Source organism: Taurulus bubalis, assembly GCF_910589615.1.
Source record: "Taurulus bubalis genome assembly, chromosome: 15".
Classification (NCBI taxonomy): domain Eukaryota; kingdom Metazoa; phylum Chordata; class Actinopteri; order Perciformes; family Cottidae; genus Taurulus; species Taurulus bubalis.
Window position 1 is genome coordinate 17,692,110 of NC_136603.1, and position 21,392 is coordinate 17,713,501.

The following is a 21,392-nucleotide window of genomic DNA, read 5'->3' on the forward strand; positions in this document are numbered from 1 at the left end:
ACAAACTAGAAGTACACAAGATGAGAGCATGAAGCTGTTGGACTTCATGACTGACTTGTTTATTCCCAATGCGGCTGTTAGTCATGTACATGTACGCGTGTGTGTGTGTGTGTGTGTGTGTGTGCGTGTGTGTGTGTGTGTGTGGTCAGTGAATTCCCTGAAAAGTGGCCTTGTGTGAGTCATCTCGCCTGAGGAGAGCACACATCCAGAACGCATGGCCCCAAAAATAAAACAACATAGCGTGACCTAATTGCAGCTTTAAAAGTCTGCACGTATGAAGGAGGGGGTGCTGAACCTTCAGCAGTGAAACAGAATCTGGAAAAACTTGGATGGGAAATAAAAAGGTATTTGACATGGCCCTGCAGCGAAAGCACAACAAGTTTATGGAGCAAATAGCTGTGGAAAATAAGCCTCATGGCTTTCATGGTCAGGCTGTTGCTTTTTTCCCTTTTTTTTCAGGAGGAGTGAGATATTAAATTGTGTGTATCTGCAAAAAGCATTCCTAACATCTTGTCAGTCATACTGTGGTGAGAGCTCTGGCTACTTTTCTCTTCAACTTGCCAGGAGGGGCTGGCACTGGGGTTGTGAAAAACACACAAACCAAGACTAGATCTTGTTGTTTCAGGAGACAATGAAAGGAAAGGATAGCTGTCAGACGGGAATACAGATATACAGACTTTAGAAAACCTTTCCTCTCCGGAAGTGTTTCGTTCACATTAATCAGTGAGCAACAGAGATAGCGAGAGTTTATCAGTTTTTCACGATAAGCGGCAAGTCTGCTGCACAGTTGTCTCATTCGGTTTGGGCCTCCCTTCGCTTTCTAATGCAACACATTCTGAGCATGTAAGTCTATACGGGTCTGTATGACCCTCAGATTGCAAAACACTCAATATTATGATTTTGGGCTAAAGCAACAAATAAACATTACAAAGCATTTTATATTGACTTATAAGGTCAAGGGTCATACTACTTTAAAATGGTTGGTCACTCAGACAATTAGTTTTTGCAAGGATCATAGTGTTTTCAACTCTTTTCTATCTTTTTTTAAGTAGTCACTTTTGTTGATCAAACATCGATAATGTTTTACAACTATGGTAATTATAATGATTCTTGCAAAAAAGAGATTCCTTATGAAGTATTGTGTTACCTAATGGTATCAAAAACGGTGTTATTATTGTTATAAAGCATTCTGAGCAGATTATAGCGCTATTTGTTAATAATACATTACAGTCATGGCCGTCGTAAAACGTGTCACCGAAAGCCTACTACCAGGCGCTCTGATGGTCACATCATAACATGGTAACAACATGGTCACAATGGCAATGCTGATGTTAAGCAAGGGTTATATTCACCATGTTCACCATAGTTCACCATTAGCTAGTTAAAGCTGGAGACATTTCAGTCCAAACCAAATGCATTAACCTCATTGTGGTGCTGGATTAAAAGTCACAGGATACATCCTCAGGAAACCATGAACCACATGATCATCTTAGAACGGTTGCAGTATACTCACATGTAGTTACATTGAATAAATAAAACATCTGTATAGATGTCTACTATTGATTGCACAGCCTGCTGAGTGGGTATGAGTTCTCTTGGCCAGCGCATGCTGCAGGAGTTGCTATGCTCATCATGAATGATTAAAGATTGATGGTGTGAGTGAATCAAGATTTAAACGCTGACTCGCCCTGAAAATACCTTTTTAGGGCATTTAAGGCCCATAGTCTACTAAATCTTTCAGATTGTATCCTCTTTTTTCTGTTATATTAAGCGGGTGTACTAAGGTTTTGTAGAACAATTTCAATTTGCTGAACGTATGACCAGTAAACCTTCTGTGAAAAATTAAAGATTCATATTGTGCTGTTATTATTTGTATTTAAGTAGTTTATGCACACAAAGCTTTAAAAAAACCTTTTTGTTTGGAAACAGGGGAAAGCATCTGGAACAATTCGCCACACATTTCCATTGGCATGATTCAAGAATAGCAATGGATCCTGAAGGTTCACGTGAGTAGATGTTAACCACTCAAACTGAGTAAAGAGAAATTGGGATGATTTTGCTATTTGTATGAAGATCTATGATCGAATAGAAGTCAAACTCAGTGTTAGGTCTGTATCTCTGAATTGAATCAGTAACAACAGATCAGTTCTGATAGTGTAGAATCAGAGGTATGACATGAACATGACCTGTTTACATTACATATACATGTACTTTACGTACATATACTAACCCGAACCCTGACTCGGTGCAGGCATCCAAGATGACCCAGATGTCAAGGTGATGATGGCGGGGTCGACTTTGAGAAAAGTCAAGTCCAAATCGTGGAAGAAGCAGCGCCATTTCCGCCTCCTGCAGGACGGCCTGACAATCTGGTACAAGTCCAGATGGGCAGGGAGAGGCCACACCACGTGTGAGTACCCAAACGTGTGTGCAACGTATATACTGCTGTTCTATTCATATGATTTCTGAAAAAACTAAAAACATTATGTTGTATAATGTGTTCAAGTTCAATGAAATTGTAGGCTCTAGCCTTTACCTCCGTCCAAAACTGAATACAATTATTTAACTAGTGGAGCTACTACTGAAAGGAATAGTGTGACATTTTGGGAAATACACTAAGTGTCAACTTAGTGTATTGTGACAAAGCCAGACTAGCTGTTTCACACTGATTCCAGTCGGTATGCTAAGTATTCAATCTTGTGTTCTCGGTCTTCGAGTGAAACGCTTGTGTTAAAATCATGTCTTAATTGTTGGGTTCACACGGTACACATTCCCGGATAAAGTTGTGCTTCATCAAATTGCCTCAAAGTACTGAACTCACCTAAAACTGTGGGTCAGGTAGTATTGGTATCTGGGTGTTTGGAAATGTATTAGAGCTGCCACATATACTGCCGGTCATCAGGAGCCCAGCAAAAATACATTTGTCCAAGGAGCCCCCTGCAGTTTAATGGGGCTGTGGTGTAGTCCAATATAAACCAGCCTTAAAGGTCCACAACAACAATGGTTCCTGACCCAGCTCAAGCTCAATAAAACCAAAACAATCCTCCAAACACTGAGCTATTACTTTAACCATCCACGCACCTGTCATGTGTCAGTCTCAGTTACCGAGGTGGAGGCTGTGCGTGAGGGCCACCAGTCGGAGGTCCTGCTGAGCATCGCTGAGGAGTTCCCCGCTGACGTCTGCTTCACCTTGGTGTTTCACGGGCGCCAAGGCAACCTGGACCTTGTGGCCGAGTCGACGGAGGAAGCCAAGGCCTGGATCCAGGGAGTGCGCAAGCTGATTCACAAGGCCCAAACCATGGATGAGAAGGAGAGGCTGGATCAGTATCCTTTTACTGTCATGTATTACTGTGTGTGGTATTCTATGACAAACAAGGGCTCCAAGAAAAATAAAAGGAGAACATGGAGATGACCACCCTTTTCTATTTTGAAATGACCATGCCTTAATGTTGGAAGAACAACCAATGAGCCTGGTCCAGTATGGTGAGGAAGTTAGGTAACAAACAGTTTAGGTGAAACCATTGAAGTTTGCGATCATCCTCTCCATGGGTTTCTCTAATAGAACTCTCCAGCTAACGGTAACGATTTTGAAAGAAGTTGAACTCTTGATCCACAACACTTGTGAACTGCCGTTTCCCTCAGCATCTTCTCAGGTGGGTCTGGGACTGGTTTCAGAAAGCTGACAAAAACAAAGACGGGAAGATGAATTTCAAAGAGGTGCGGACACTGCTGAAGATGATGAACGTAGACATGAATGAGGAACATGCTCTGCATCTCTTCACGGTGAGATTTTGGCACTTCTTGGCCTCCTTCATTCCTTGTTGTTTCTTGTTTTCAGATGTTGCATTTTGGTCTAACTATAGGTTGTAGAACAGAATGAAGTGTTGCTCGACTCAGTACTTTCCCCCGGACTATTTTCCAACCCAGACACCATGGAATAAAACCACCTTTATTTCCACAGATGGCCGACAAGTCGGAGACTGGCTCTTTGGAAATCGAGCAGTTTGTCCATTTCTACAAGATGCTGACTCAGAGGGATGAAGTGTGGAAGGTGTTCCAGGACTACTCTGAAGATGGAGAGAAGTTAATGTTGGACGAGCTGGAGAACTTCCTGAGCATAGAGCAGCAGGAGGGAGAGCAGAGTTCCCAGCATGCCCAGGAGCTAATCGACCGCTACGAACCATCTGAATCAGGTGAAGATGGCTGTGGCTGACGACACACATGATATCTGCGGGGGCTGGAGCTCAAGAGGAGGTGCCCAGTTGCACAACTGCTATGCAATACATCCACACATGATTGATGCAATAATAGGAATATGTATACGGTGTTCTAATGTTAAATATATATTGTACATAAATATTTAATAGAGCGGTAGCGCTTGACTTTTCTAATACCGATGTCATGAATCTAAATATAGACAGTAGCCTATAGCTATATAGAGTGGTGGGACGACGTACCGCGGAAGTTAGCATCGCACTGGTTCCCTCCACAAAAAGACAATGGGATTTTTCCATTCCCGATTTTTCCAGAAAGTAAGCTCTGTGGAAAACACAAGTTCATGATACATACAGGTTTTGTTCAGCAAGATAATATTCACAAATGAACACCACTTTTATGATGTTTAAAGAGTGAATGTAATTGGTAGCAGCTAAGGGCTAACATTAGGCTACAAACAAACTACACCGCGGCCACATGAGCACGAGTATACACAACGAGGCTGTGATGACACTTAAGCTACGTATTTTACATCGTAGAACAAATTGTTAAAATCTCTTAAACTTAACCTCAGACTTTATTTCAGTAATCTAACCAAAAACCCATGAAAGAAAACCTCTGACTTTGAGACAAGGGAAACAGAAGTGGAAAAATGCAGACTAATTTCCTGGTTTTAGGACGTTTCCTGTCTGGACAAAAGTAATGGACTGACCGAGCACCAAAAGACAGTGATCCCTGGAGCCATAGATTGACTTAAAACCTGATTGAATGTTTGCAACACATGGCACATGATTTGAGTCTGTGAATTCTTTCCAGTCTACTTATACTTATTAAACTCCAGCACCTCAGCAAAGTGTTATACTATGTGACATGCACTGCTTGATTTGAAAACAGTACTGAAGTCAAGAGCCTTTTATCTCGAGTCAAGGTAGATTTGGTCATTGTCTTACTTCTTATAACCCTGATTGTGCTCTTGTGCAAACACTCATCTCTTTGATACACTCTGTGCAGCCAAGAAGCAGAGCGCCATGTCGCTGGATGGCTTCCAGGTCTACCTGTGCTCACAGGAGGGCTCCATATTTAAACCTGAGCATCGGGAGCTTCACCAGGACATGAGCCAGCCGCTTAGCCACTACTTCATCTCCTCCTCACACAACACCTACCTCCTGGAGGACCAGCTGCGAGGACAGAGCAGCCAGGAGGCATACATCCAGTGAGGCCTGCTGCACACACACACACACACACACACACACACACACACACACACACACACACACACACACACACACACACACACATAAACACACACACACACACACACACGCACACATGCACGCAACACAGTTCAGACTTAGTACTTGTATTAATTAAACCGGAAGGTTTGACAATCAAAATAAAGCATGCGGAAATGAATTGAATGTAACAATGAGAGATCAGGTAGTTGACATTTTTATCTTTAATAAAAGCAAACAGAGACCTGGTCGCTCGCAAACATATTGTATCAGAAGGGCGTGACAGAGGATTTCAGTATTTCTTTGTTTAATTCTAAAAGTTTGTCACGTGTTCATACAGTAGATTGATATGCAACATACACGTGAAACAATTGTGAAAACAATGGAGTTTACTTACTTACTTACTTACTTACGTGTGTGTGTGTGTGTGTGTGTGTGTGTGTGTGTGTGTGTGTGTGTGTGTGTGTGTGTGTGTGTGTGTGTGTGTGTAGAGCCCTGAAGAGAGGCTGCCGTTGTGTAGAGGTGGACTGCTGGGACGGCAGTGATGGGGAACCCGTCGTGTATCACGGTCACACTTTGACTTCTAAGATTCTTTTTAGAGACGTCATTTCAACGCTGAAGGAATACGCCTTCAAGGTGAGCAGCACTATCAACTCACACAGAAAACATCTCTCACTTTCACCGAGCGGCATACAACCATGCAGCCTGGTCAGATGTTTGTCATTATCTTTATCTTTAAATTCAAAGCTGTCAGAATTCATTTCCCAGTGACAGACCTTCCTGTGAACAGTAATCCTTTGAACAGAAGAAATAGTCCCTGTAAAAAACTCTTGATTGGGCAGTCTGTGGGTTATCCAGAATTTTGTTATTTGCTATTATGGGTGGGTAACCCCCCCTGTCCCTGGAATCAAATGTACCCCTGCTCTCTGACCTACATGGAAAACCACCAGGAACTTCTCACGAGTCTCTACGTCTCTATTTCATCCCACTGGATGTTTCCTGCTCAACTTTAGGACGATACGATGCAGAAACCCGATACAGTGCTTTTACCACTGAGTTTGCAGTAGCTGATACAATTCCAACATAAATAGGACAGAAAACCGATACGATTTGAAGGCCACTATTGTGTCTTCTCTTTCCTGTTTGATAGGCATCGGACTTCCCAGTCATCCTGTCTCTGGAGAATCACTGTGGTGTGGAGCAGCAGACTGTCATGGCCCAGCACCTTCGTCAAATCTTGGGTGATACACTACTGACCGCCCCGCTGGATGGGAAGGACCCTCAACAGCTTCCGTCTCCACAGGTGAGAATCTGTTCGAGGATTTGGGCCTGAATATTTTCCAAAAAAACAGAATCTTTCATGTTTTTAAACTACCCTCAACTTTGCATGGCTGTCTTTGTGTTCCATCTTAAAATAGCGACGCTGTTACATTCTTGTCTGATCAAACATGTAAAGTCTAATATGAAGCTTTGCTCAACATTCGGCTTTGAGTCAGTGATTAACCTTTAGGAATGAAATGGATTTAGGCAAGGCCTGATCTGGGGGAAACTTAGGTATATCATTACCGATTTAGAGACATTTGAAGATGAGTGGTTTGTGTGTGCCTCACTATCTCTCTTGCACTCATCCTGAAAGCATCACCATGATATAACTTCCAACCTCTTTTCCATTAGAGTACTTAGGACAATCAATGCTAACACGGAGTAATGGCAGATACATGCACTGCGAGGAATTACATTGAGGATTCTGGCCATCTAATAGTGGTGCAGTGGTGCATTTAGTTAGGAGACAGCAAAGTGCTGGAAGATGGACCCCCTTCAGGAGTCGTCTGGGTACCAAAAACCAAGAGTACTCAAAAACTGTGACATTGGAGTTCATTGTCAATTTGTCTTCGCTTTCCCGCGTTGCATCACTCATTCGGCTCCCATTCAGATGACATAGTGGATCTTTTCATGTAACTGGATTTAATCAAGTCCTTAGATCTACCTTGAAATGAACAGGAAAATGCTACAAATGAAGTGGAGGGGATTATCACATCCCGCATTGAGACAAACTGCTCTCACCAATCTGTGCCCGTGTTCATCACAGGAACTGAGGGGGAAAATTCTGCTGAAAGCCAAGAAGATCAGCGATCCAGGAGACTGTGTCGATGAAACCCTGACAGATGAAGTTAGTGATGAGGAAGAGGTGGCCAACGATGATGCTGAGAGCCTGTCCACAGAGGACCCGCCTACTGAGTGCTTGAATGAAACGGGGAAGGTACATAAACTTGAATCTTCATGATATTTCTTTTTTTTTTTTATATATATATCTTAAGTAGAGACATTTTTTTCCTCTTGGATCGTGGAAGTGAAAGACGACAGAGGATTATATCAAAAGATTATATCAAAACAGATGCTTGATTGTTGAGCGAGAAAAAGGAAACTGAGTCGCTGAGAGAAAGAGACGGTGAGGCGAGACTGGAGTAGAAGGCGGGAGATAGTGAAAATAAACAGGAAAAACGGATATTTGAAAGAAGATAAAGAAAACAGCATCCGTGTTGCGTCTCCTTAGTTGCGGTTGGCAGCATTTCCCTGTTGGGCAGTGACAGATTAATCAGAAGCATTTGTGGCTTTAATGATTTAATTAGAGGGGATGGAGGAGAGAGAGGGAATTATAGTTGTTTTGCAACTAGTTATTTGCTGCTTTAAAGCTTTGATTCGGCAATATTCAAGGGGACGTATATTTGCATTTTCATAATTGCATTTGTTAGAACATGTTGGTGACATGCTTTACTGTTCAAAAAACACATTATTTTGAAAATTCTGAAAATGCTCCATTTAAATGCCCCGTCTGCTCTGATTGGCTTGCCAGAATAACCTGATGCATCTTTACAGAGGGGCTTCTCAAGCCATGGGTGGAATATTGTAAAGAGCCTGCATAAAACACTGACTGGGTTGTCTTATTTCACAGTTTGTGGGTTGGTACGCTCACAAACTGTAATCTGTAATTGTTCAACATTTGTATAGCAAATATATAAATAATACATAGCGCTGAATATGGTCATAGTTGTGTAATAATTGCTCATACTGAGTGAAAGTTCTGTAGGTGTGGTTGCGGTATGGTTACATCATGATCATTTTCTTCCAATTAATTCCCAAAGCATTGATTGAGCAGCTCTTACCTCAATTATGCAATAATATCCAACAAACAAGTAAAACATTTTCTGATATTGTGAAAAATAAATGAACGAAACAATTTTTTTGCGCCATTTGCTTTTCATTCATGGCCATCAAGCATTGGGGTAAAGACGGAAAACAATGAATATTGAGCAATTGTCTGCATCCTGCAGGCCATTCAGCAGGTTAAATAAGGGCAGATGGTTTTAATGCACTTGAAACACCTTATCTAGTTGGTCTTTTGATACAGGTGCTAGGGATTTATTTATTGTGTTATTATTGAGTTCTCATGTATTATATTTGATTTTGTCCATTTGTTTAAATGCTTTTATGATAATTTTATGGGTATGGGTATTATTTATTGTTTTGCTGCACATGCATTGTGTGTTTTATGAGTGAGTGGCTTTGTCTTTCCCTGTCTTTGTTTAAGTGAGTTCACTAGAGGTCGAATTCCAATTGATCCTCTTGATATGACCATAAATTATTGCATCTTGACTGTGTTGGTACTCATTTGTGGATGTGTGCTTGTAGATTTGTCTTATAATTGTTAGTGTGATAGAGAGTGTGTAATGGCTCATTTTTATTTTTATTCTTCTTGCAGAAATCCAATTCCAAACTGTCCAGGGAGCTGTCAGACCTGGTGGTTTACTGCAAGAGTGTGCACTTCCATGGCTTTGAGCATGCTCGTTCACACACCAAAAGCTATGAGATGTCCTCTTTCTCCGAGTCCAAGGCCAAGAGGCTCGCTAAGGACGCTGGTGAACATGAACATGAGGGAACAGTTACATTTAAAGTGGATGTCATATTCCCAACATAAAATATATTTTGTATGACTTTGAAATGTTATCCACGTGTAACAACGTGTATCTTTCTTTTTACATTATTATATTATATGTCATTATATCTGAGTCATAGATGGAGGAAGAGCAGATGTTTTCTGTGTTCATGCTATATACATTTAGTGGCTTAATGCTCTGCAAACCTCTCTTCAGGGACAGATTTTGTGCAGTACAACGCACGGCATCTGAGCCGGATCTACCCCGGTGGCCTCAGGACTGACTCCTCCAACTACAACCCGCAGGAGATGTGGAACGTGGGCAACCAGATTGGTGAGGGGAGGTCGCCCCCTGGCTGCTTTAATCAAACGTTGCCTCAAAAATCAACAACGTCTTGTGTTTCCAATTTCAATGCTTCAGTATTCTGACGTCCACATCCCCTCCAACACTTCAGCATGGGGCTGGAAACGTGATTGCATGTAATATTTCAGCCACTTGAGCTTCAGGATCAGGATCTAATTACGCTCATTTGGAATGAAAGCCCAAAATATTGACATGACGACAACTTGGCATGGATATAGATTTGGTCGGTCTCAATTGGCACAGTTTAATTTGCCAAATATGAATATCACACACACAACTACAACATCAAATAATACTGTCGCCGCTGGATGAAAACCTTGCAACGTCTAAATGCAATACATCTTAAATCATCGTTTGACTTTAAATCATGTTGCAAGCTTTAAAAGTATCTTAAATTACGAAATGTTACTTAATGTCACTTTGGTTTTTACTCTAAACCCAGATTTGATTACATTATATTGTATACTGTACTTAAAAGTACCAAAAGTAAAAGTACTCATCATGCAAAATGGGCCATTTCAGAATATTATCAATTAAATTATTCGATAATAATTATTGATGCATACATGTGTTCATCACTTTAATGTTGCAATTGGTAAAGTTGGAGCTAATTCAAATTACTTTGTTGGGCGCTGTGCCGCTTAATCTCCAAACGTATGTCATCATTTATTAGTTGAATTGTAGTTTTTATTATTCATCTAATCTGCGAGGGACTGAAGTGATCAAATAAACCTAGTGGAGTAAAAACTACAATATTTGACTCCAAAAGTGCAGAAGAGTAGAAGTATAATGTAGCATTAAATGTTACTTCAATACTCAAGTTACAGTATAGTTACCTCAAAATGTTACTGAAGTAAAGCGCTTGAGTGAATATACTGAGAACAGAGGTCTGGGTCAGACACAGAGCATCTTCCAGCAGCTGGAGGAGTTTAACATGACAGACGCTTCCTGTCACGAGGCCTTAAACTGACGCCGCCGGCTCTGGATGAAAGACAGTCCTCTGCTGGACTCCTCGCATGGACTTTGATGGCTAGATTGTAGAATCTGTGTCTGGGAAATCATGTGAGGGAGCCAAACAAAAGAAGAAGAAAGAAAGAAAAAAATCACAGTTAAATACATTATCTCCCTTCTGTTGTTTTCTTCTCTTCCAAAAGTGGCTCTGAACTTCCAGACAGCTGGTCTAGAAATGGACCTGAATGACGGGCTGTTCGGGCAGAACGGCTGCTGCGGCTACGTCCTTAAGCCGGACTTCATGAGAGACGGCAACTCTCAGTTCAGTCCGGAGAAGCCCAAGGAGCGGCGAGGCTACAGACCACTCCGCTTATCCATACAGGTTCAAAACTGCATGTTTGGTTTAAGGTTGCAAACAAACATTTTCTTCTGTGTAAGTGCAGTGCAGCGGTGTCTGTATCTAATACGCCGCTATACTTGTGTGTTTCTCAGGTGATCAGTGGGCAGCAGCTCCCGAAGGTGAATCAGAAAGAGGGCTCTATTGTAGACCCCCTGGTCAGAGTGGAAGTCTATGGGGTCCCACAGGACCAGGCCAAGGAAGAGACCAGTCACATTAACAACAATGGTGAGAGCATGCTCAGTTTTTGGTTTAATCAACATAATATGTGAATCAGGATGTGAATAAAAAAATCAATGCGACAACTATTAAGATGACCCGAACTCACCCTCACTGCGGCATACTCACTCCTCTGCTGCCCTCTACCTGCAGGATTTAACCCAGTGTGGAATGAAACCTTAAATTTTGTCGTCCACGCCCCTGAGCTGGCCTTGGTTCGCTTCGAGGTGGAGGACTACGATAAGGCGTCCAGGAACGACTTCATTGGACAGCTCACTCTTCCGTTTACATGCATTCAAGCAGGTGAGTCACAAAGCAGGGCACAGTTACAGCTCTCTGCAGTGCTCATTGAATATGTAGACTTGATCATATGTTGTCTCAGATACCAGATGCAAGGAGAACTCCTGCCACTCAGTTCGAAAGCTTTCTCTGATCCAAGTTCCTCTCTACGTCTTCCCCTTCCAGGGTATCGTCACATCCATCTGCTCTCCAAAGATGGAACAGCTATCCCTCCCTCCTCCCTCTTCGTCAACGTCAGCATCTCAGATTTCACATGAAGAAGTCAAATCTGAGGATACAAGAGAACAGAAGTGGACAACAAAGGATGAGAACAGCATGCACCATTGCTTTTATCTGATATTGGACATTTGCCAGTAGAGTAGGAGGGGAACATTTTTCGCCAACTTAAGGTGCAATGTGTAAGGTCAAGGCCAGATGATTTTTATTTCAAAGAAAAGGCAGCAAAGAACACAGGAGAAATAGAAAGAAGCAACGCAATACTAAACATTGCCATGGCTTTTCATAAACCATACCGAAAAACATTCCAAAAGGTTTTGATTTATGGTTTTTATCCGGTTTTCTTGCTACTACAGTTTTGCTAAAACTGAGCTAAGCAAGCTACAACGTAAATGTAAACGTGAAGATTTTAAGATGACAGTGTTATTTTGACCGTCTTTCAAGAGTTTTATCAGTTTGGCCAGATTTGGGATGTACACATTGCACCTGTGAAACAGCAATCAGTGGGTAACGTGTCAGAAATCAGACTAACTTAGTTCGACTAGATTTGTTTCTCAGCATCATTCACTTAAACAAGAAATTGAGTTTCTATATTCGAGGACTCGTCACCAAGAGTCTAGACCAGCGGTCCCCAACCCCCGGTCCGAGGAAAAACATTTTATTTTGAAAAATGAACGGATACATCCGTCTGTGCGTAGCCTCAAACGTAACCTCTTGACACATGTCAAGAGGTTCCGTGATATGTTACCCCAAAAATGAAACTTAAAAGTCCGTTTCAACTCGGTGTTCTGGATTAAACTCAAGGCAGAGTATACTGAGATCGCCAAAAAAGCTCTGAAACCCTGCCTCCATTTCAACATCCTGTCTTTGTGAAGCGGGTTTTAATGAAGTTACAGAGTGCACATAAAGGTTTGAGTTACGGAGTAGTCAGTAGACTGGACATAAACACACGTCGGGGCTCCGTCTTTTTCTCCCGTCACCCCGAGATGGGACCGGCTCGTAGCAGAGAAACAAGCTCAGGGCTCCCACTAATTCGGCGTAATGGTGAGTTGTATCTTTATGCACTTTTTAATTTTCTTTATGCCGGTAGTATCATTTACGTCATATTTATTACGTCATATCTATTACGTCATATTTTTCGCTCACACCGTGAAGGCCGGTCCGTGAAAATATTGTCTGACACAAAACCGGTCCCAGGCTCAAAAAAGGTTGGGGGCCGCTGGTCTAGACGACTACAGTACAAAGACACGAGGTTCAAAAGACACCTAGTAATATAAACATGTCAAATCTGAGCAATTTCAAATTAAACTTTTTATATAGAAATATTGCTTGCAGGGTTTTTATTGGCTGGAAAAGGAGGGAACATGAAGAATGACTGCATGTCTGGAATTAAAAAATATACTCATCTGCCATTATATGTATTGTATATGTGAAAATGACAGTACCTGAAATAACTGAAAGTTAAAACGGCCAAATACCAGTATTATAAACATATTATGAATTACTCAGGACTTTGCATTACGATGGTGAATCTACAATTAAGTGCCTGCTTGGGTTATTTCTATTAACTAATGTACTAATTCCACAAGGTCATGTTCTGTATAATGTAAATTAATTTATATAGGCCTGTAAATACATGCATGTTCTGAATGGGTCAACATTCAGTCACTCCAAAACATGTTTGACTCATTGAGGCTCATTTATTCACAAAGGTTTTTTAATCACAACCAATATCAAAGGACTTAGAATAAAGCATGGTTTCTTTTTCACTCCACATCTCCTCATTTAACAGTATGCACTGATGTGTTTTATAAGCCTTTTACTGACATCAGGTGTTCAGCTATACATATTGATAGTTATTTCACAGTTCCTTTTGGCAATGATTGTCTATCTACAATCTCATTGGCCACTGCATCTTCAGTGTTTTGTCTCGCGGTCTTCCTCTCTTTGCACAACCTCCTCATTTACTGCCTGTGGCCTCGGCCATTCCTTCCTCCTCCTCCTCTTCCTCCTCTTCCTCCTCCATGTCTGCTGCCCTCTCAAGTGTCCCCTGCAAGGCCTCCTTCAGGGTCAGGCTAACGGCTTCAGAGTCCTTCGCCACCCCCTGCTCCACTGACTTCTCTGGATGGTGCCTGCGCAAATGCTTAACCACCTGGAACTTCTGCTTGGCCCTGTAGGAGCAGTGGCGACAGCGGAAAGGTTGCTGCTTGGTGTGCGAGAGGTAGTGATGCCTGAGGCCCGCCGGCCACCGGAAGTCCTTGTGGCACAGGCCGCACGAGTACGGCCGATCGTCACTGTGTTGCCGCTGGTGGGTCTTCAGTATGAAAGTAGTCTTGAAGGCTTTGCCGCATTTCTCGCAGACGTAAGGCCGCAGGTCGCAGTGCTGCGTGTCCCGGTGGGCGCGGAGAGCGTCCGCTCTGTTGGTGCGGTAGTCGCACTCGTCACAGGCATACGGCTTGTCCCCTGCAGAAGACAAAGAAGACAGATACACCTTGTTTATTTTTCCCCTAGTGGATACAATTCACTGAATCTGTAAACCTCACTTAAAAAAAACTAAATTCAGATGAGTGTTCAAAACTTGCTGAAAGGTGAAAATCATGTAATACAGATATTAAAATATTATTGGTTACAAATCTTGGGAAGTTTGGCTGAGCGTTAAATATGCTAAATCCAGAGCGGCTATTTGGACAAAGCACACAGAAGCTGGGACTCCAACACACACAGAGGGAGAGTGACTTCATTCTCTGCCAAGGTACCACTGCTCCACGATATTTTGACATTGTAAATAGTTGTTTGCTACTATATTAATGCTCTGAACCTCCACTTTACAGCAATATCCTGAGGCAATGAGACAGAAATCATTGTTCAGGTAGTTATCAAGCTTCATACCTGTGTGCTTGGTCATGTGGTACTTCAGCTGAGTCGCCCACTTGCATTTGTAGCCGCAATCTGGACAAAGGTACTTCTTCTCTTCTTGGTGAACCCTCATGTGAAGCTGTGGTAGAATTTATTTTTTATAAAACAGAGAACAAAATGTATCATTTTCATTATGCTTTGGTTTGTGTAAATACCTCCAAGGTCAGTATAGAGAATATATATATATATATATATATATATATATATATATATATATATATATATATATATATATATATATATATACACATATATATATATATATATATATATATATATATATATACACATATATATATATATATATATATATATATATATATATATATATATATATATATATACACACATACATATATATATATATATATATATATATATATATATATATATATATATATATATATATATATATATATATATATATATATATATATAAATAATCAGTATAGAGAATATATATATATATAAATAATCAGTATAGAGAATATATATACAGTATATAACCTATACTAATATATATATATATATATATACATACATACATACATACATATGTGTATACATACATATATGTATACATACATACATACATGTATACATACATACATACATACATACATACATACATACATACATACACATATATATATATATAACATGTATTTTATAACATACCAGCTGTTTCTCCATTTTCATTCTCCTGGTTGTGGTTTCATATATTTAGCCCTTGGTTAATGAAGAATCGTGACAAAGATATGTGCTGGCGTTCCTTTAAAGAAATATTTGGCCTAATATTCGTAACAGCCCCTTTAAAGACCTTTTATCTCACACACACAGCGAGCTGTAAACGTTGAGCTTACCTTCAACCTCGACGGATCGGTGCAGGTGTAACTGCACTGCTCACAGCTGTAAGGCTTCTCTCCGGTGTGTATGCGAATGTGCCACGTGATCTTCTGCTTGTTCCGGGTTGAATACTCGCAGTCCGTGCATTTGTACAGACGCTTGCCCCCGTGTGAGCGGAAGTGCTGCTCCAACACCAGCTGATGGCGACAAGCAAACTCACAGGAGCTGCACTTGAAGGGCTTGTCCTCCAGAGAGCCCTCCTCGTGTTCGCTCAGAAGGTGTTGAGCTAAAAGCTGCCTTGTTTTGGTCCCGAAACGGCACAGCGGGCATAGATGTGCCAGGTGGGTTCTCTGATGGATCTCAAGGCCCTCCTTTGTTTCAAAAGACTCCTGGCAGGTGTTGCACTTTACCTGAGGGTGCTTGCTCTCCTGGTGGTTCTTCAGAGAGACCTCGCTGCCACAGGAGAAGTCGCACTGCTTGCAGGAGAAACAGACCTGTGCCTGGTGCGCGCGCTTACAATGGTTCCTCAGCGCAACTTCTGAACTGAACGTTGCGTCGCAATGAGTGCAAGCGTGGCGCAACTCCCCCGTGTGGCACCGGAGATGGTGCCGCCTCACGTCGTCCAGCGTGTAGCCGCTGAAGTCGCAGCGTGAGCAGAAGTGTGTCGGCCGCTTGGCGTGGATGCGCGTCTTGTGCTGGCGCAGTTTGGTCACGGCCCCGAAGGTCTTGTCGCACGCGTCGCAGCTGTGGCGGCCGACGCCCGTGTGGAGAGACTCGTGCTCCTCCAAGCGATAGCGCCTGGCGGTTCTGAAGGGGCAATATCGACAATGGTGGGGCCGCGCACCTTTGTGTTTGAACGCGACGTGAAGCGCCAGGCATCGGTCCTGTTTGCAGGTGAAAGGACAGTGCTGGCAATGCAAACGTTTAGCAAGAGCAACTCTTTTTTTGTTATGGACACACACAATGTGACGAGTTAGAGAAATTTGAGATTTGGCGACAAGTGAACACATGGTGCATTGGACCTCATCCGGCTTCAAGCAGCCTCTCTTTTCATGGCGGTCTAATGCCCTTTTCTGACTGCACTTAAATGCACAGCTTGGACAAGCGAAGACTCGATGTTTTTCTGAAGCGCTCCCGGTTCGGTCACTGTGCTCTTCCACCGAGTCTTCTTTGTCGCTGACCGACTCGCGACCACACTCATCCTCCACTTCTGGAATGATCCGATTCTCTCTTTTCTTTAAAATCTTTCTGCAGTGTGAGAGGTGTCGCTCAACTGTTGTGAGCCTGACTGATGAAAAGTTGCACAGCTTGCATTTGAATTTCCCATCCTTTTGAGCGTAAAGGGACTCCTGCTTGTTGTTGGAAAATACCTGCTTCTTTGTAAGTTTGACTTTCAAAAGCTTCTTTGTCAGAATTTTGCTTGGCTGCTGGCCTTTACCTTTTGTTAAATCAGATGTACATACTTCCGCTTCTTGCTGACGAAATTCCTGATCGGTTGAATCAGCGGAATTCCGATTAAGAAGTTCTGTCCGATGGGCATTTGTTCCCTCACCGACTTGTTTGGATCCTCCCTGGCCTACAATAGAGTTGCCTTCTGCTGTAGTTGAAATGCCTACGAATGCCCACGTTTTTCGTGGAAGTGCTGGGCACTTCTTTGCAAGGTGGCTATCAAGGCCTCGCCTCTGTTTGAATTGTGCGCCACAATCCTGGCACTTGTGTCCCTTGGTTCTCCCACGGCACAAAGCCTGGCAGTGGTACTTCAACGCGATCTCCTTGCCGGTTACATAAGAGCACTTGTCGCATCGATGAACGTCTTTGGTTGGCACCAAAAGCATCTGCACCCTTCCCTCCAAAACCATGGCGTCTGCTTGGTCCTTGTCGTGCTTCTTCATAGCTTTCAGACGGATATCAGATTCTAATTGCTTATTCTGCTCGGGTGGAATAGTGGAACTGATTGATCCACCATCATTCTCCACCTCAGATGTTTGACGCTCCCTCGGTTCAACTGGTTGACTTGTATTATGCAGAGGCACATAGTTGTCATCCAAGTCACTCTGTTCACGTTCTGCATCTGCCATAGCTACGTTGTCTTCCTCTGATAAAGATGGAGAGGGGTCAGCCTTCTCTTGTGAGATGTCAAAGCCATTATGATTTAAACTGGCTGTGCATGGAGCTTGATTTGTGCAGTGTCCTCCCTGACTTTGCAGAGAGGAGGTCTGATAGTCTGTGGTCGATAGTGTCGTTAAGACGAGAGTACAGTACTCCTCGGGACTGTTTACAGACGGAGGACTGCCAGAAACACCTTCATTAACAACATCGAGAGCATCCACAGAATCCACAGTTCGTGGACCAGCTATGGATCCTTCGGCGGCACCGTGATCTACTGAGCCAGGAAGATCAGATTGTTCTCTCCGAGAAGGTGGAGGTGCTTCAGAAGTGGATGGTTCAGACTGCTCATGACCTGCAGAGGGCTTTTCGTAAAAATCCTGCAAGAACTCTGTTGAGTTCCTCTGCTTCTCCTTTGCAGCGTAGTTCTCTAGCCAAGTTTTGTCCCCGGGTACGTAGCCATGAGCTTTCCTCTTGTGCAGAAAGAGGCTGATGCTGCTGAAAGAGGAATAGAAGCAGAGGGCACACCGGAACTCTTTCAGCTTGGTGTGTTTGCAGTTCTCGTGGTTTTGGAGGGCTTGTCTGTAGCAGGTGGTGTACGTGCAGTATTTGCACTTAAAGACCGATGGGGGTTTTTCCTCGCCAGAGTGTTTGGCCAACATGTGATTGTGGAGCTCATATTTCCGCTTGCAGGCATACGCGCAGATCTCACACATGAGGGATTTGGCCTGATGCCGTAACTTGTGGCTGTTTAGCTGGTCCATGCGGTGGCAGCGGTAGGGGCACTGGTCACACTGATACCTAGGATAGGAGACAGGAAGCTTGCTCATAACAACATAACACTTTGAGAAGAGGCCTATATGGGCACTGCACTAAATCAGGCTAAATAAGTGAAAATACCGTATGAAAACATAACCAATGGTTGTATAGAACCTAGTGAGGTATATCTACCTGAGGTCTCCAGCATGTTTCCTCATGTGGACGTTCAGATAGTGCTTCCATTTAGTGACGTATCCACATTCAGCGCACATAAAGTTCTTGTCGTCCGAGTGAGTGAGCATATGCTTAGAGAGGTAGGACTCATCGCGGCATCTGAAGTCACACAGGCTACACTTGTGGGGCTTCTCACCTATTACAGAGAAAGAGATTTAAATCAGGACATGTGAATAAAAGTGGCTACGCAAAGGCCAAACATTCTGTAAGGTGATAATCGGATGAGGAAACACGTTGGAACCTTCAAAATCGATTCACTCCTCACCGCTGTGCATCAGCATGTGGCGCTTCAAGCCCCGTTTATGCGAGGTCACGTAGCTGCACTGAGGGCAGCGATGGATCTTCTCGTTGGCGTGCAGATGACCAATGTGCTGCTCGAACTCCACGGGGTTAAACGTGACGAAGGAGCAAAAGTCACAGCGAAGCTCGACGTTTCCCGGGTGACCGTGCCGCTGGTGCTGGAGGAAGACGGTCTTATTGGAACAAGAAAAGTCACACTGGGAGCAGTGGTAGGCGAGGTGCGTCCGATAATGAGCCTCCATATCCGTCTCACTTTGGAAGACGGCGCCGCAGGCGTGATGACGGCACTCCACAGCCTTGACCCCGTGCACCTCGGCCGCGTGCTGAAGAAGCTCTTTGCGCAAAGCACTCTGGAAGGAGCAACCCTCTTGGAAGCAGGCCCCGGGCTTACTGCCCGACACGATGTTGTGCGTCTTCATGTGGGCCTTCAGCGACCTGCTCTGACGAAAGCTTTGACCACAGGTGGGGCAGGGATAGCTGTGACCCGCCGCGCCGTCCTCTGCCTCATCGGCATGCACGCTGGCGAGGTGGCGGCGGATGGCGTTCCGCTCCACGGCGGAGTATTCACACAAGTGGCAGCGGTGAACCTTGTCGCCAGCCTCACGGAGACTATGTATGCGCAGCTTGCTCTTGCTGGTGAAGTAGCGCTTGCAGTTGGGACACTGGAGGCCGGGGTCGGGGAAATGTAAATGGAGGTGCTCCTGCAGGTGGGAGCGCATCTTGAAGCAGCGGCGACACTTTGGGCAGGTGTGGGTGCGATAGGTATGCTCGGATCCCTCCGCAAGGTACTCTGGTGGACAAGAACATGTGGAATTCATTTTGAGCATCGGGACAAAGTTTGTGATGAAAGCGAGTAGTTTTTCCATTCCAACCGGCAGCCTGATTATCACTTGTGGATTTTAATATCACTGGACCATCTTAAGTTTTTGTCCCCTCTGTTTGCTTTATTATTTAATACAACCTTGACTGCTACTTGCTATGACATACCAGGCAGACTGGTGTACGTACCTTTGGATGGCTGCGATGCGGCGCACCCTGCTGATGGTTTGTCTCTTCCCACGGCCTTTCTCACTCTTTTAATATTGCGCCTTTGCCTCTCAGGCGGCCCCTCATTCCCATCTTCTGTTGATGAGGATGCGAGAGCTGGTTTGAGGATGATCTTTCTCTTCGGCCTGCCGGACACCTGAGGCTGGGAGCTTCCATCGGTGCATGCAGTGGCTGCAGTCTCCTTCTCTATGAACAGATGTGCCAAAATGTCCATGTGAAGTCTACTCTCCTATTTGAAAACCAAGCACAGGTTCAATGGATTTCTGCATGTGTAAAACACAACACCAGCTGTTTTACCTTGAGCGCAAGGGGGCTGATGGTTGTGCTCCACTGTGTCTGAAAAAACAACAACAAAAACAGCATTTCGTTACAATTGAACAGATTTAAATGCAGCATGACAAACATTTGTAACATTTATTATTTTTGTACAAATCAAAACCACGTCTTCTGTACAAACTGTGGACACTGTGTTCTGTGGAGAGTCCAGAGTAACATAGAAACAGTGGCTCTGTTTTCTGGAAGGTGAAATGTCATTTAAAGAAAAATACTGTTCCACAAACTAAATTGCATTCACCTTAGACTAGAGATCTCAAATTCAAATCTGATTGGCAAGAATCCACTCATTTTTGGGGGGTAATTTGTGAACCGACCATTTACATTAATTAAAAGCAAAAGTATTGTGCTCAAGGGCAATAACACAACTCCAATACGCTGAAAGTGGTAGACGATATTTTTTGCATTGCATTTACGGTTCACGAGACACTGCAATTCCTCTTAATGCAGAAAACTCGCCATCGTCGCACTGAGACAACTACAATATCCACAGTAACTGAGATTAGCCCAATGACTTGTGTTTTCATTATCAGGGCCTAATTTACTCTCTTTGTTGCCTTGTATTTTCTTCACTAGGTGACGAACATTATACATTAGCTCCTCCACCATTGCAGGACAAACCACAGACTGAAAGACACAAGCAGAACACCAACCTACCGCCTTGTTTTCCGCGGTCCATTCTGTCTGAAACACAGAATATCAACCATTATCCGTTTGACAGCATCCGACTCGTAAACTTCATCTTTACTGCGCAGGCTGTCCAATTAAATCCACGGGATAGTAGCCGAAGTTTCACTTACTTTCATCTGATAGTATAAACTGGTATCAATACGCTAACAACACTGCAGGTAAATGAGCTATCGTTAGCTTATTGTTAATCTGGTCGCTCCCCGGCTCAGTTCCTGCTCGCAATTAATTTCGCCGCAGCAGTCCATGTAGTCTACAGTAAAAACGCATATTTAGTATTTCTGTATGTATACCGACACCAACAACATTTATCTCACGTTAGTTTGAGTTGTCATC

At 43.3% G+C, this 21,392-nt stretch overlaps 2 protein-coding genes across 2 annotated transcripts; one reads left to right on the plus strand and one right to left on the minus strand.

Moving 5' to 3' along the window:
* Positions 1-1,987: 1,987 nt before the first annotated feature.
* Positions 1,988-13,597, plus strand: LOC306748114 (1-phosphatidylinositol 4,5-bisphosphate phosphodiesterase delta-4-like; the record flags this gene model as incomplete). Its single annotated transcript, XM_079231240.1, has 15 exons — positions 1,988-2,006; positions 2,252-2,410; positions 3,096-3,324; positions 3,654-3,783; positions 3,962-4,193; positions 5,227-5,428; positions 5,939-6,083; positions 6,598-6,750; positions 7,537-7,707; positions 9,208-9,364; positions 9,599-9,715; positions 10,900-11,078; positions 11,189-11,321; positions 11,466-11,615; positions 11,778-13,597. The coding sequence occupies 15 exons, from the start codon at positions 1,988-1,990 to the stop codon at positions 11,867-11,869; spliced, it is 2,268 nt and encodes a 755-aa protein (XP_079087366.1). The 3' UTR covers positions 11,870-13,597.
* Positions 13,594-20,250, minus strand: LOC306747836 (zinc finger protein 142-like; the record flags this gene model as incomplete). The annotated part of the gene is given in 7 exon segments (XM_079230936.1): positions 13,594-13,790; positions 13,792-14,291; positions 14,718-14,823; positions 15,608-18,497; positions 18,648-18,825; positions 18,955-19,779; positions 19,998-20,250. Coding segments are annotated over 7 exon segments (4,797 nt in total). The 3' UTR covers positions 13,594-13,745.
* Positions 20,251-21,392: the final 1,142 nt, after the last annotated feature.